Below are 13,679 nucleotides of genomic sequence, written 5' to 3'. Positions count from 1 at the left end.
TTTTTTTTTTTTTTAAAGATTTTGTTTATTTATTTGACAGACGGAGATCACAGTAGGCAGAGAAGCAGGCAGAGAGAGAGGAGGAAGTAGGCTCCCCACTGAGCAGAGATCCCAGGACCCTGGGATCATGACCCAAGCCAAAGGCAGAGGCTTTAACCCACTGAGCCACCCAGCCGCCCCTGAATTAATTTTTCTAATACTTCATATTCTTTGGTGAATTTTGTTTTTGCTTTTAGTTCCCTCCCATCTAAGGATTTACTTTTAAAAATAATGGTAGTTGGGCGCCTGGGTGGCTCAGTGGGTTGAGCCGCTGCCTTCGGCTCGGGTCGTGATCTCAGGGTCCTGGGATCGAGTCCCGCGTCAGGCTCTCTGCTCGGCGGGGAGCCTGCTTCCCTTCCTCGCTCTCTGCCTGCCTCTCTGCCTACTTGTGATCTCTGTCTGTCAAATAAATAAATAAATAAAATAATAATAAAAATAATGGTAGTTACTGTTTATGAAACTCTTAATATGCCTAGCATTTACTGAGTGCTTATTATGTGTGTTATCTTTTAAACCTTTCAGACAACCCTACAAGGTCAGTACTGTTAAATTTCTTTCCTGCAGCTAAAGATAAGGGCTTAGAGGGCTCTAAGACAGGCATCTCTTATTTTGTTGCCCTTCACTTTAGTGTACTTCACTTCATTGTGCCTCTCAAATACTGCATTTTTTTTACAAATTGAAGATTTGTAGCAACCCTGTGTTGAGCAAATTTATTAGTACCAATATTCCAACAGCATTTGGTCCCTTTGTCTGTCTCACTTTCTCACAACACTTCAGACTTAAATTAGGCCAATTAATAACCCTACCTTGACCTCTTAGTGTTCAAATGAAGAGTTACACAGCTCTCACTTTAAATCTAAAGCTCAAAATGATCAAGCTTAGTGAGGAAGGCATATTGTAAGCTGAAATAGGCCAAAAACTTCAGCCTCTTCAAAGAATTAACCAAGTTGTGAACGCAAAGGGAAAGGCTTTGAAGGAAATTAAAAGTGCTTCTCCATTGAACACACAAATGATAAGCAAGCAAAACATTATTGCTGATATGGAGAAAGTTTTAGTGGTCTGAATAAAAGATCAGACTAGCCACAACCTAATCCAGAGCAAGGCTCTAACTCTTCAGTTCTGTGAAGGCTGAGACAGGTAAAGAAGCAGCAGAAGGAAAGTCTGAAACTAGCAGGGGTTGGTTCATGAGGTTTAAAGAAAGAAGCCGTCTCCATAACATCAAAGTGCAGGGTGAAGCCCCAAGTGCTGATGTAAAAGCCACAGCAAGTTATCCAGAAGATCTAGATAAGATAATTAATTAGTATCTCCAGGGTATGCCTGTGCTTTTACCTTCTATATGTAGTATGAGATCAGGTAAACTATTGTGGTGTACAAATAGAGGCTGTAGGTCCTAGAAATGCCACAGTGGGGCGCCAAAAGCAAATTAACCACTTGATCCTGGTGAAACTGAAGTTTTCACCACAGCTCTAATGGGTCAAGGTTAGTCATTCTTGGGATAGTAAATGAACCCTCCCATGAGGAAGAGAGGCTGCCACCTTAGTTAAACATTAAGGTAGGCTTTCTCTAGCTGTTTCGGAGCTGACCCTTTCATGATACCCCCATCCACCCAGTTTACCAGTTAGTGAGTCTTAGAGTGAGTCACGGCCATGTGACTACTCTGGGAAGGCATGTGGGATGGGAGATAGTGTTTGAAATGGCTCACTCTTTTTTTTTTTTTTGGTGCTCATTCCTCTCAGCATGCAGTCTTGCAATTTTGTAGTTAACTGTGGTGTTAACTCTAACTCTGCAAAAAAAAGGTCTGAACAGGTTTTCTGAAGGCTATTCCCTGGGAGCACCAAAAATGTCCCTCAGTGCTATAATATACAGAAGCCTTGGATTGGGAGTCAGGAGACTTGCATTCCAGAACGAGTATCACTACACATTTGTTCTTCCTATGACCTTAAGAAAGGCAGTTTCTCCAGGCTCTAGTTTCCTCAGCTGTAAAATGAGAAGGTTAAATTAGATGATCTCAGAGATCCATTTCCACTCTAACATTCGTGGGTTTCACAATTCTGAGACTTAACGTATAAAGAAGCACCTACTGATAACCTCTCAGTTGGGTAGAGTTCAGCCTCTTTTGAACCTTTAAATATCTTCCTCCCTGGCTTCATCATCAGAAGGGAGAATTTCAGAGGCTTTTTTTTTTAACCTTAGGATTCCATAAAGGATCTCATAATGTGGTAAAATTCTTAAAATTGTTTTCAAGGGGAGCATAGTTCTTTTAAAAATATACAGGCTGTAGAGCACTCCTAAGAGAAGGTATGCCTTCTGAAATTAGGTAGAGAGTGGAGTACCCCACCAAAAAGACTGAGGAACAGAATCAAGGAGAAAGGAAATAATCAAGGTGAAAGGATGGAGATTCTGTGAGCTGTTCTTTGCTCCCTATTCTTAATTATGTAACCACATTCTTTGAATCATTCTGGAGTTAGCCTCTTAAAAATGCAGATTTTCCTGTCTTTAGCAAAGGAAGAATAAAGAAGGAAACTTTATGACTAACAGTTGTAGAAAAATCAAAGCTAGGAAGGGAATGCACTTACATGTAGAGTATTTCTTGGATCAGAAGTGAGTGGTTGAATGTGGAGCTGTGCCTATTCAGAGGCGTAGTGACACTCAGCGACAGCGTATTACAGAGTAATATGAAACCTCTCCATTGAAGCAGCCATTCTTGATTGCAGATTTTATTTCACTGCTGGTGTCTGAAAACACTACTCAGGGATAGTGACAGCTGCTTTTGTGCTTACATCAGTTACATCATGGTCGGTCAAGATGCAGACCATTTGCCATGGCTGAACTTTCTATTTAAAACAACAACAACAAACCCTCGGTTTTGTGAGCGGTGTAAAGTGAGAAATAGTTCACTTGGAATGTCTTACGTGTATTAAGGGTATGTCGCATAACAGTGGAGGAGGCATAGGAAAGGGTGCGTTGTCATTTGCTCTTGCAGGCAGTAGCAACATCTAAGGAACCCTCTGCCAGGTTAACAGTTCTGGAAGCTATGGGATTTATAAAAGAAAAAGTAAATTTCTCTCTTCTAGAGGAGTTTGATCTCCACTTGTGAATATAGAATGTCCATGTCCAGAGTGGTTCATGATCACTTAAAAAGCTGCTGACAATTGACATGATAGATGCTGTTGTGATTAACAGAATGTAAATTCATATAAAGCATTACAGTGATATTATATCTTATATGGGATTGCGTTCAAATGCTTACGATGACAACTAGGGTAAAGAAAATTAGCCAAGAAAATCTGGGGACAGCATGTTGAATACCCACGTGCCATCCCTTCGTAAGCCCAACTCAGCTGTTTTCTTTGGCATTGAATAAAATTGCTCTTTTTTCAGTTGAAGTGCTGGCTTGTATTTAGGAGTCACAATGAATAAAAAATAACATAGCTTTGAAAGACCATGTCCACATACACATGATGCAGCATGGATGAACCTTGAGGGCGCTATTCTAAGTAAAATAAACCAGACACAAAAGGACAAATATTTTATGATTTTATGATACCTAGACTCGTCAGATTCATAGATATAGAGAGTAAAATGGTGGTTACCAGAGTTTGGGGGAATAGGAAGTGGAGAATTAGTGTTCATTGGATATGGAGTTTCAGTTTGGGTGGTGAAAAGGTTCTGGAGATGGGGTAGTGTTGATGGTTGCATAACAGTGTGAATGTACTTGTTGCCACTTGGCTGTATACTTAAAAATGGTCAAAATGGTAAATTTTATGTTATGTAAATTTTACCAAAATAAAAAAAAGACTGTATCCGCAGATTGTAAAGATAATTCCAAACGATGAACTCAAAAAAACAATGTAAGCAGTGATAACTTTTTGGTAGTAAGTAGGTTGCTTGTATATAGATTTTCAGGGAGAATATTCATTTGGATGCACACATTTTTAGAAATTAAACTGCTCATAAGTAGGGCTAATCTTTGCTTGTTACATATGAAGGGATGACCTGCCTCCTGTTTTATACCTAATGAAGGAGGTCAGGTCCCAAGGAGACGAAGAATTATTATCCAGGCTTACATGTCGAGTCAACCCCAAGGAAAGGTCCAAAATCTAACTCCGTTTTCACACCAGCGGTTCTCTCTTACACAAATGTTTACCAGGTGATACCATGCCAGTACTCCCTTCATCATTTTTGCCATGTCCAAGTACCATTTTTACTGTCACTTAATTGTTTTCTTTATATTAAGTTCTAAAATAAATTTACTTAATATGTAGTTATTTTAAAAGGAAATTTCATATTACCGCTTTAAATGGAAAATCTTTTTTTTAGTTTGAAGTATTTGAATGTTTATGTAAATTTCAGTTCTCCAAATATTGCTATTTAATTAAATTTTTTTAGAAAGATTTCAATTTTATTTGACAGAGAGAGTGAAAGAGCACAGGAGCACTAGCAGGGGGAGCTGCAGAAGAAGAGGGAGAAACAGGCTTAGGGAGCCAGATCCCAGGACCCTGGGATCATGACCTGTGCCAAAGGCAGATGCTTAACTGTCTGAGTCACCAAACCACCCCAAGTTTTGTTTTGTTTTGTTTTTTGTTTTGTTTTGTTTTTTTAAGATTTTTATTATTTATTTGACAGAGATGACAAGTAGGCAGAGAGGCAGGCAGAGAGAGAGGAAGGGAAGCAGGCTCCCCGCCGAGCAGAGAGCCCAATGCGGGGCTCGATCCCAGGACCCTGGGATCATGACCTGAGCTGAAGGCAGAGGCCCCAACCCACTGAGCCACCCAGGTGCCCTACCACACCAGTTTTTTAAAATTTATTTTTATTTTGGCTTTTTTTGATGTATAATTAACATACAGTGTTGTATTAGTTTCAGGTATACAATATAATGATTCAGTAATTCTATATATTTTTCAGTGCTCATCAAGAGAATTGTACTGGGGCGCCTGGGTGGCTCAGTGGGTTAAAGCCTCTGCCTTCGGCTCGGGTCATGATCCCAGGGTCCTGGGATCGAGCCCCACGTCGGGCTCTCTGCTCAGCGGGGAGACTGCTTCCTCCTCTCTCTCTGCCTGCCTCTCCGCCTACTTGTGATCTCTGTCAAATAAATAAATAAAATCTTTAAAAAAAAAGAGAGAGAGAATTGTACTTAATTCCCTTTATCTATTTCACCCATCCCCCATCTGCTTCCACTTTAGTAACCATCAGTTTGTTCTCTGTGTTTAAGAATCTGGTTTATTCTTTGTCTCTTTTTTATTTTGTTCATTTGTTTCTTGAATTCCAAAATATGAGTGAAATCATATGGTATTTGTCAGGGTCCCTGGGTAGCTCAGTCGGTTAGGCGTCTGCCTTTGGCTCAGGTCATGATTGCCTGGTACTGGGACTGAACCCCGAGTTGGGCTCCCTGCTCAATAGGGAGTCTACTTATCCTTTTCCCTCTGCCCCTTTCCTCCTGCTCATGCATGCACACACTCATGCTCTCTCTTTCAAATAAAATCTTAAAAAAAAATCATATAGTATTTGTCTTTCATTTTGACTTACTTCACTTAACATTATGCCCTCTAGATCTACCCATGTTGTCACAAATGGTAAGATCTCATTCTTTTCCTTTTTTATGGGTGAATCATATTCCATTTTGCATATTCATGTACACATACACACATACCCCACATCTTAATCCATTTATCTATAGGTGGACACTTGGGTTGCTTCCATATCTTGGTTATTGTAAATAATATTAAACATAGGGGTGCATATGTCTTTTCAAATTAGTGTTTTTGTTTTCTTGGGGTAGTTACCCAGTAGTGGAATTACTGGATCATGTGATTCTATTTTTAATTTTTGAGAAAACTCCGTACTGTTTTCCACAGGGGCTGCATCAGTTTGCATTCCCACGAACAGTGCATGAGGGTTCCTATTTCTTCACATCCTTGCCAACACTTATTGTTTCTTGTGTTTTTCATTTTGTTTTATTTATTTTTAAAGATTTTATTTATTTATTTGACAGAGAGACCGAGAGCAAGCATGATTACAGAGAATGGCAGTCAGGGGAGAAGCAGGCTCCCTGTTGAGCAAGGAGCGTAATGTGGGGCTCAATCCCAGGGTCCTGGGATCGTGACCTGAGCCCGAAGGCAGCTGCTTAACCGACTGAGCCACCCAGGCTTCCCTTGTGGGGTTTTTAAAGCCATTCTGACAGGTGTAAGATGATATCTCATTGTGGTTTTGATGTGCATTTCCCTAATGATTAGTGATGTTGAGTATTTTTTCATATGTCTGTTGGCCATCTGTAGGTCTTCTTTGGAAAAATGTTTATTCAGATCCTTTGCCCATTTTTTAATTGGATTATTTGGGGGGTTTTTTGGTGTTGAGTTTTCTAAGTTCTTTATATAGTTTGGATATTAACCCCTATTGGATATATCATTTGCAAATTCAGTAGATTGCCTTTTTGTTTTGTTGATGGTTTGCTTTGTAAAAGCTTTTTCTTTTGGTGTAGTCCCAGTAATTTCATTTTGCTTTTGTTTCCCTTGCCTGAGGAAACATATCTAGAAAAAATGTTTCTGTGGCTGTTGTAAAAGAAATTATTGCTTATGTTTTCTTCTAGGAGTTTCATGGTTTCAGGTCTCATTTAGGTCTTTATCCATTATATATGTGTATAGTGTAAGAAAGGGGTCCATTTTCATTCTTTTGCATATAGCTGTCTAGTTTTCCCAGCACCATTTATTGAAGAGACATTTTCCTGTTAATATATTCTTGCTCCTTTATTGTAAATTAATTGGTCATGTGAGCATGGGTTTACTTCTGGGCTCTCTCTTCTGTTCCACTGATCTATATGTCCATTTCTTTGCCAGTACCACACTGTTTGATCACTACAGCTTTATAGTGTATGTTGAAATCTGAGATTATGGTACCTCCAGCTTTGTTGTTCTTTCTTAAGATTACTTTGGCTATTCAGGGTCTTTTGTGATTCTATGTAGATTTTAGTATTATTTGTTTCAGTTTTTATGAAAAATGCTGTTGGTAGGGTGCCTGGGTGGCTCAATGGTTAAGTGACTGCCTTTGGCTTGGGTCATGATCCCTTAGTCCCGGGATCGGGCTTCCAGCTCCATGGGGAGTCTGCTTCTCCCTCTGACCTTCTCCCCTCTCGTGCTCTCTTTCATTCTCTCTCTGAAATAAATAAATTAAATCTTTGGGAAAACAAAAAAAAGCTGTTGGTATTTTGATAGGGATTGTGTTAAATCTGTCAATTGCTTTAAGTAGTGTGGACATTTTAACAATATTTATTCTTCCAGTCCATGAGCATGGAATATCTTTCTGTTTGTCAGGTTCAGTTTCTTTTATCAGTGTTTTATAGTTGTCAGAATACAGATCCTTCACATTGTTGGTTAAGTTTACTAGGTATTTTATTATTTTTGGTATGATTGTAAATGGGATTGTTTTCTTAATTTCTCTTTCCGCTACTTCATTATTAGTGTACAGAAATGCAACAGACTTTTGTACATTAATTTCGTTTTTTATGACTTCACTGAATTCATTTATTCTAGTAGTTTTTTGCTGGAGTCTTTAGAGTTTTCTGTATATAGAATCATGTCATCTGCAAATAGGGAATGTTTTACTTCTTCCATACCAGTTTGTATGCCTTTTATTTCATTTTGTCTGATTCCTGCAACTAACACTTCTGGTACTTTGTTGAATAAAAGTGCTAAGGGTGGACATCTTTTTCTTTTTCTTTTTCTTTTTTTTAAGATTTTATTTATTTTTTTGACAGATCACAAGTAGGCAGAGAGGCAGGCAGAGAGAGAGGAAGGGAAGCAGGCTCTCTGGCAAGCAGAGCCAGACACGGAGCTCGATCCCAGGACCCTGGGATCATGACCTGAGCCGAAGGCAGAGGCTTTAACCCACTGAGCCACCCAGGTGCCCCAAGATATCTTTGTATATCTTTGTCTTGTTCCCCCTTCTTAAAGGAAAAGCTCTCACTTTTTCTCCATTGAGTATGATGTTAGTTGCGGGTTTTTCATATATGGCCTTTATTATGGTGAGGTATGCTCTCTCTAAACCAACTTTGTTGAGAGTTTATCATGAACAGATGTTGTACTTTGTCAGATGCTTTCCTGCATCTACTAAGGTGATGGTAATGGTTTTTTATTCTTTCTGTTATTGATATGATACATCACATTGATTCATTTGCAAATACTGAGCCATTCTTGAATCCCTAGAATAAAGCCCACTTGATTGTGGTGAATGACTTTTTTAAGGTATTGTTGGATATGGATTGCTAATATATATTTTTTAAAGATTTTATTTATTTATTTGGCAGAGAGAGATCACAAATAGGCATACAGACAGGCAGAGGGAGAGGGGGAAGCAGGCCCCCTGCCAAGCAGAGAGCCCGATGTGGGACTCGATGCAGGACCCTGAGATCATGACCTGAGCTGAAGGCAGAGGCTTTAACCCACTGAGCCACCAGGCGCCCGGATTGCTAATATTTTGATGAGGATTTTTACATCTATGTTCATCAGGGAAATTGGCCTGTAGTTTTTGTTGTTGTTGTGTCTTACCTTTTAACATCAGGGTTATGCTGGATTAGAATGGATTTAGAAGTTTTCCTTCCTTTTCTATTTTTTTGGAATAGTTTGAGAATAGGCATTAACTACTCTGTACATGTTAGATAGAATTTACCTGTGGAGCTCTCAGGTCCTGGACTTTTGTTTGTTGGGAGTGTGTTGATTACTGATTCAATATATTTGCTGGTAATCAGTCTGTTCAGTTTTTATTTCTTCCTGTTTCAGTTTTAGTGATCTATATGTTTCTAGGAATTTATCCATTTCTTCTAGGCTTTCCACTTTTTTGGCATATAGTTTTTCATAATCCTATAATTGTATATCTTGGTGTTGGTTATTTCTCCTCTCTCATTTATGATTTTGAGTCCTTTTTATTTTTTTCTTAAGTCTGGGTAGAGGTTTATCAGTTTTACCGATTTTTCCCCCCCAAAGAACCAGCTCCTGGTTTCATTGATCTCTTCTGTTGGTTTTTGTTTCTGTCATTTATTTATGCTCTGATCTTTATTATTTCCTTTCTTCTGCTGGTTTTAGGTTTTGTTTCTTGTTCTTTTTCTAGCTCCTTTAGGTGTAAGGCACTCCATTGTTTTTGAGGTTTTGTTTGGTTTGTTTTTATCTCTGTTCCATTTATTTCTGTGCTAACTTTATTATATCCTTTCTTCTACTGGCTTTGGACTTTGTTCTTTCCCTTGGTCCTTTAGGTGTAACGTTAGGTTATTTCTTTGAGAGTGTTCTTATTTCTTGAGGTAGGCCTGTATTGCTTTAAACTTCCCTCTTAGAACGGTTTTTGCTGCATCCCAACAATTTTGGACCGTTGTGTTGGTCTCTATGTACTTTTTAAAAAATTCCAGTATAGTCGACATACAGTGTAATATTAGTTTCAGGTATACAATATAGTGATTCAGCAATTCTGTACATTATTCAGTGCTTATCATGATAAGTGTCCTCTTAATACCCTTACCCTTCACCTATTTTCCCCTTGCTCCCTCCTTCTTCACCTCTGAAAAAGACCAGTTTGTTTCTCTGTATTTAAGCATCTGGTTTTTTCCTCTTTTTTTTTCCTGTTTGTTTTTTTTGTTTTTAAATATTTTATTTATTTATTTGACAGAGAGATCACTAGTAGGCAGAGAGGCAGGCAGAGAGAGAGGAACAGGAAAGAGAGAGAGAGAGGAAGGGAAGCAGGCTCCCTGCTGAGCAGAGAGCCCAATGCGGGGCTCCATCCCAGGACCTTGAGATCATGACCTGAGCCGAAGGCAGAGGCTTAACCCACTGAGCCACCCAGGCACCTCTTCCTGTTTGTTTTTGTTTCTTAAATTCCACATATGAGTGAAGTCATATGGTGTTAAGTCTTCCTCCAGCTGACTTATTTCACTTATTAGCATTACACCCCTAGATCCATCTATGTTGTTGCAAATGGCAAGATTTTATTTTTTATGGCTGAGTAATATCCGTGTGTTTCTGTGTGTGTGTGTGTGTGTGTGTGTGTGTGTGTGTGTGTGACATATCTTACCCATTCATCTGGGATAGACACTTGGGCTGCATCCATGTTTCTTGGCTAGTGTAAGTAATGCTGCAGTAAACATAGGGGTGCACATATCTTTTCGAGTCAGTGTTTCTGTTTTCTTTGGGCAAATAGTTGATTTACTGGGTCAAAGGGTAGCTCTATTTTTAATTTTTTGAGGAACCTCCATACTGTTTTCCACAGTGGCTGCACCAGTTTGCATTCCCACCAACAGCACATCGGGGTTCCTTTTTCTCCACATCCTTGCCAATACTTGTGTCTTCATGTATTTTTTTGATGTCCTCTTTGTTTTCTTGGTTGACCCATTCATTGTTCAGTAGCATGTTATTTAGCCTCCATATATGTGTTCTTTCCAATTTTTTCTATGATTGATTTCTAGTTTTGTACCATTGTGTTCAGAAAAGATGCATGGTAGAATTTCAGTCTGTTTAAATTTACTGAGACTTGTTTTGTGGCTAGTATGTGATCTATCCTGGAGACTATTCCATGTACACTTGAAAGGAATGTGTATTGCACTGTTTTTGGATGGAATGATATATAATCTGTTCAGTGGAAAATCTTTCAAACCTACCTAAGTGATCAGAAAAATACAGTGAAGGCAGAACAGTGTTGTTTTAGTTAAGTGTTACTGCTTGGCAGCTGAAGCCTGTTCTTTTTGTTTAAAGAAGAAATTAGTAGTTTTAGGTATTAAAGACATACTAGTCAATTAAGCATATAAAGACCAAATGACAAGATAAAGGATTGAAACAGAATTGAAAGGGGAATGACTCAACTATGTGAGTCAGTGGTATTTGCTTCATTTTACATATTACCATCAGTGGGTATGGCCAAGAAATATGTACCATGCCATGCACTCTCCCCAGCAAGCAGAGTAGGTGAGTTTTGAATTTGTTTTGCAGAAAAGCAGTTGATAAGGGTTAATATAGAGAAGTGTTTTATATTGGAGTTAAAAGTGGGGACAAGGGGCCACCTGGGTGGCTCAGTCGTTGGGAGTCTGCCTTCAGCTCAGGTCATGATCCCAGGGTCCTGGGATCAAGCCCTGCATTGGGCTCCCTGCACAGTGGGAAGCCTGCTTCCCAATACTGATTTCAAATATTCAGTATTGCTAAACATTCTTGTTGATGAAGGTGTGCGTGATCCTTCTAGGGGACCATTAATCGACAGTGATTAACTTAGACCTGTACTGTTTCTTAGTAGGATAATACTAACCTTTGGGGCCAGATAATTGTCATGCAGGAGTGTCCCAAGCATGGATAATTTTGTTCCCTGAGTACTAAATTCCATTCATAATACCTACCCTTTCCCTTCCCCCATCATCATGATAACAATTTCCAGTGCATTTCTAAATGTGCCCAGGTGGCTCAATCTTAAGGTTAAGCATTCAATTCTTGATTTTGGCTTTGGTCATGATCTCAGGATCATGAGATACAGCCCCACGCCACGTCGTCCTTGTGCTAGATGTGGAATCTGCTTAAGATTCTTTCTCTCCCTCTCCCCCTCCTCCTCCTTACCCCCATCAGCTCACATGTACTTGTGCTAAAAAAAATTGTAAAAAAAAAAAAGAAGAAGAAGAAGAAGAAGAAGAAGAAGTACTTTTTAGAGATGATTAAGTACTACTAGTCCCATCAGGGGAGGGTTGGGCAGTTTAAGCAGAGGGAATGACCTCTAAATATATGAAAAGAGGACTTAGCACTTAAAACTTGTCTCTCTTTTCTAGAAGAGAAGAAGAAGCTGATCAGAGATTTTGATGAAAAGCAACAAGAAGCAAATGAAACGGTGAGTACAGGGAACAAAGCCTTACTTCTTCTATCTGGAGTTAGTCTTTTCTAGAAGTATGCTTATTACCTGATCACAGATTAACTGTTCCTGTCTATTGGTCTTGATTTTGATTATTTCTTACTAAATGAGGCCGTTGGTTGGGTACGTGATGAGGGAGTTTGACAAACACAAATGGATAAAGCTTGGATACTCTCTTAAAATGAGTCTTTGATATATAATACATTCCTGATATGAGTTAGTAAGGGCATTCTCAAACCTTTACCTGGGTGGTCTTTTAAAATTTCATTTAGGGGCACCTGGGTGGCTCAGTTTTTTAAGCGTGGTTTCATCTGGGGTCATGATCTCATGGGCCATGGGATTGGGCTGTATCAGTCTCTGCACTCAACAGGGAGTCTGCTTTAAAATGCTCTCCCTCTGCTCCCCCCACATGCACACACTCTAGAATGAATAAATAAATCTTTAAAAAAAAATTGTGGAGGGCGCCTGGGTGGCTCAGTGGGTTAAGCCGCTGCCTTCGGCTCAGGTCATGATCTCGGGGTCCTGGGATCGAGTCCCGCATCGGGTTCTCTGCTCAGCAGGGAGCCTGCTTCCCTTTCTCTCTGTCTGCCTCTCTGCCTACTTATGATCTCTGTCTGTCAAATAAATAAATAAAATCTTTAAAAAAAAAAAATAAATAAAATAAAAAAATAAAAAAAAAAATAAAAAAAATAAAAAAAAATTGTGGGTCCCTGGGTGGCTCAGTCAATTAAGCATTAGCCTTTGTCTCATGATATCAGGGTCCTGGGATTGAGCCCTGTGCAGGGCTCCCTGCTCAGCGGGGAGTCATCTTCTCCCTCTGCACCTTCCCCCTCTCTCTCTCAGATAAATACAATCTTTAAAAAAAATAAAAAAATTTAATTTAAAAAACTGGCCATTGGGGCACCTGGGTAGCTTAGTTGGGTGTCCAACTCTTGATTTCAGCTCAGTCATGATCTTAGAGTCATGGCATCAAGTCCCAGTTGTCTCATGCTGGGCATGGAGCCTGCTTGGGATTCTCTCTTTCCCACAGCCCCTCTCCCACATTTCCTCCCTGCCTTCTCTTTCTCTCTCAAAAATAAAAAGCTGGCCATTAAAATCAGTTATTCTTGGGGCACCTGGGTGGCTCAGTGGGTTAAAGCCTCTGCGTTTGGCTCAGGTCATGATCTCAGGGTCCTGGGATTGAGCCCCACGTCTAGCTCTCCGCTCAGCAGGGAGCCTGCTTCTCTTTTTCTCTCTCTCTCTGCCTGCCTCTCTGCCTACTTGTGATCTCTGTCTGTCAAATAAAAAAATAAAAAAAATAATAAAATAAAATCAGTTATTCTTCTTGTTAAACTTACTAAATCACCAAAAAACTGTACCTCAGGGGGCGCCTGGGTGGCTCAGTGGGTTAAGCCGCTGCCTTCAGCTCAGGTCGTGATCTCGGGGTCCTGGGATCGAGTCCCACATCGGGCTCTCTGCTCGGCAGGAAGCCTGCTTCCCTCTCTCTCTCTCTCTCTGCCTGCCTCTCCGTCTACTTGTGATCTCTCTGTCAAATAAATAAATAACATCTTTAAAAAAAAAAAAAAACTGTACCTCAGAAGTGGTTGTAGCCACATTCCCTTTTGTTTTAAAAGACATCTGCAAAGACATTAACAAAATTAACCAGTCCAACTCTGGCCATCTCAAGCAGATGAAAATAATTTATGGCCTCTTGAGAACATGTGTGGGTGTTACATTTTACTTACCCAATAAAATGGAAATCTGATTTGGACCCTTGGTTATCCACATGGAGACAAATGACT

General features: G+C 39.6%; 1 protein-coding gene across 1 annotated transcript in view; it reads left to right on the top strand.

The window, feature by feature from the left end:
• LOC111148535 (vesicle transport through interaction with t-SNAREs 1B) overlaps nt 1–13,679 on the top strand; it is a 30,136-nt gene that overhangs the window by 9,442 nt on the left and 7,015 nt on the right. Inside the window, exon 2 of the mRNA XM_022505169.1 lies at nt 11,819–11,877. Coding sequence (XP_022360877.1) covers nt 11,819–11,877 — 59 coding nt within the window. The remainder of the gene's footprint in view (nt 1–11,818; nt 11,878–13,679) is intronic.

The sequence above is a fragment of the Enhydra lutris genome, unplaced genomic scaffold (genome assembly GCF_002288905.1).
Source record: "Enhydra lutris kenyoni isolate GAN:26980312 unplaced genomic scaffold, ASM228890v2 scaffoldscaffold20, whole genome shotgun sequence".
Classification (NCBI taxonomy): domain Eukaryota; kingdom Metazoa; phylum Chordata; class Mammalia; order Carnivora; family Mustelidae; genus Enhydra; species Enhydra lutris.
This window is presented reverse-complemented; position numbering and strand designations above follow the sequence as displayed.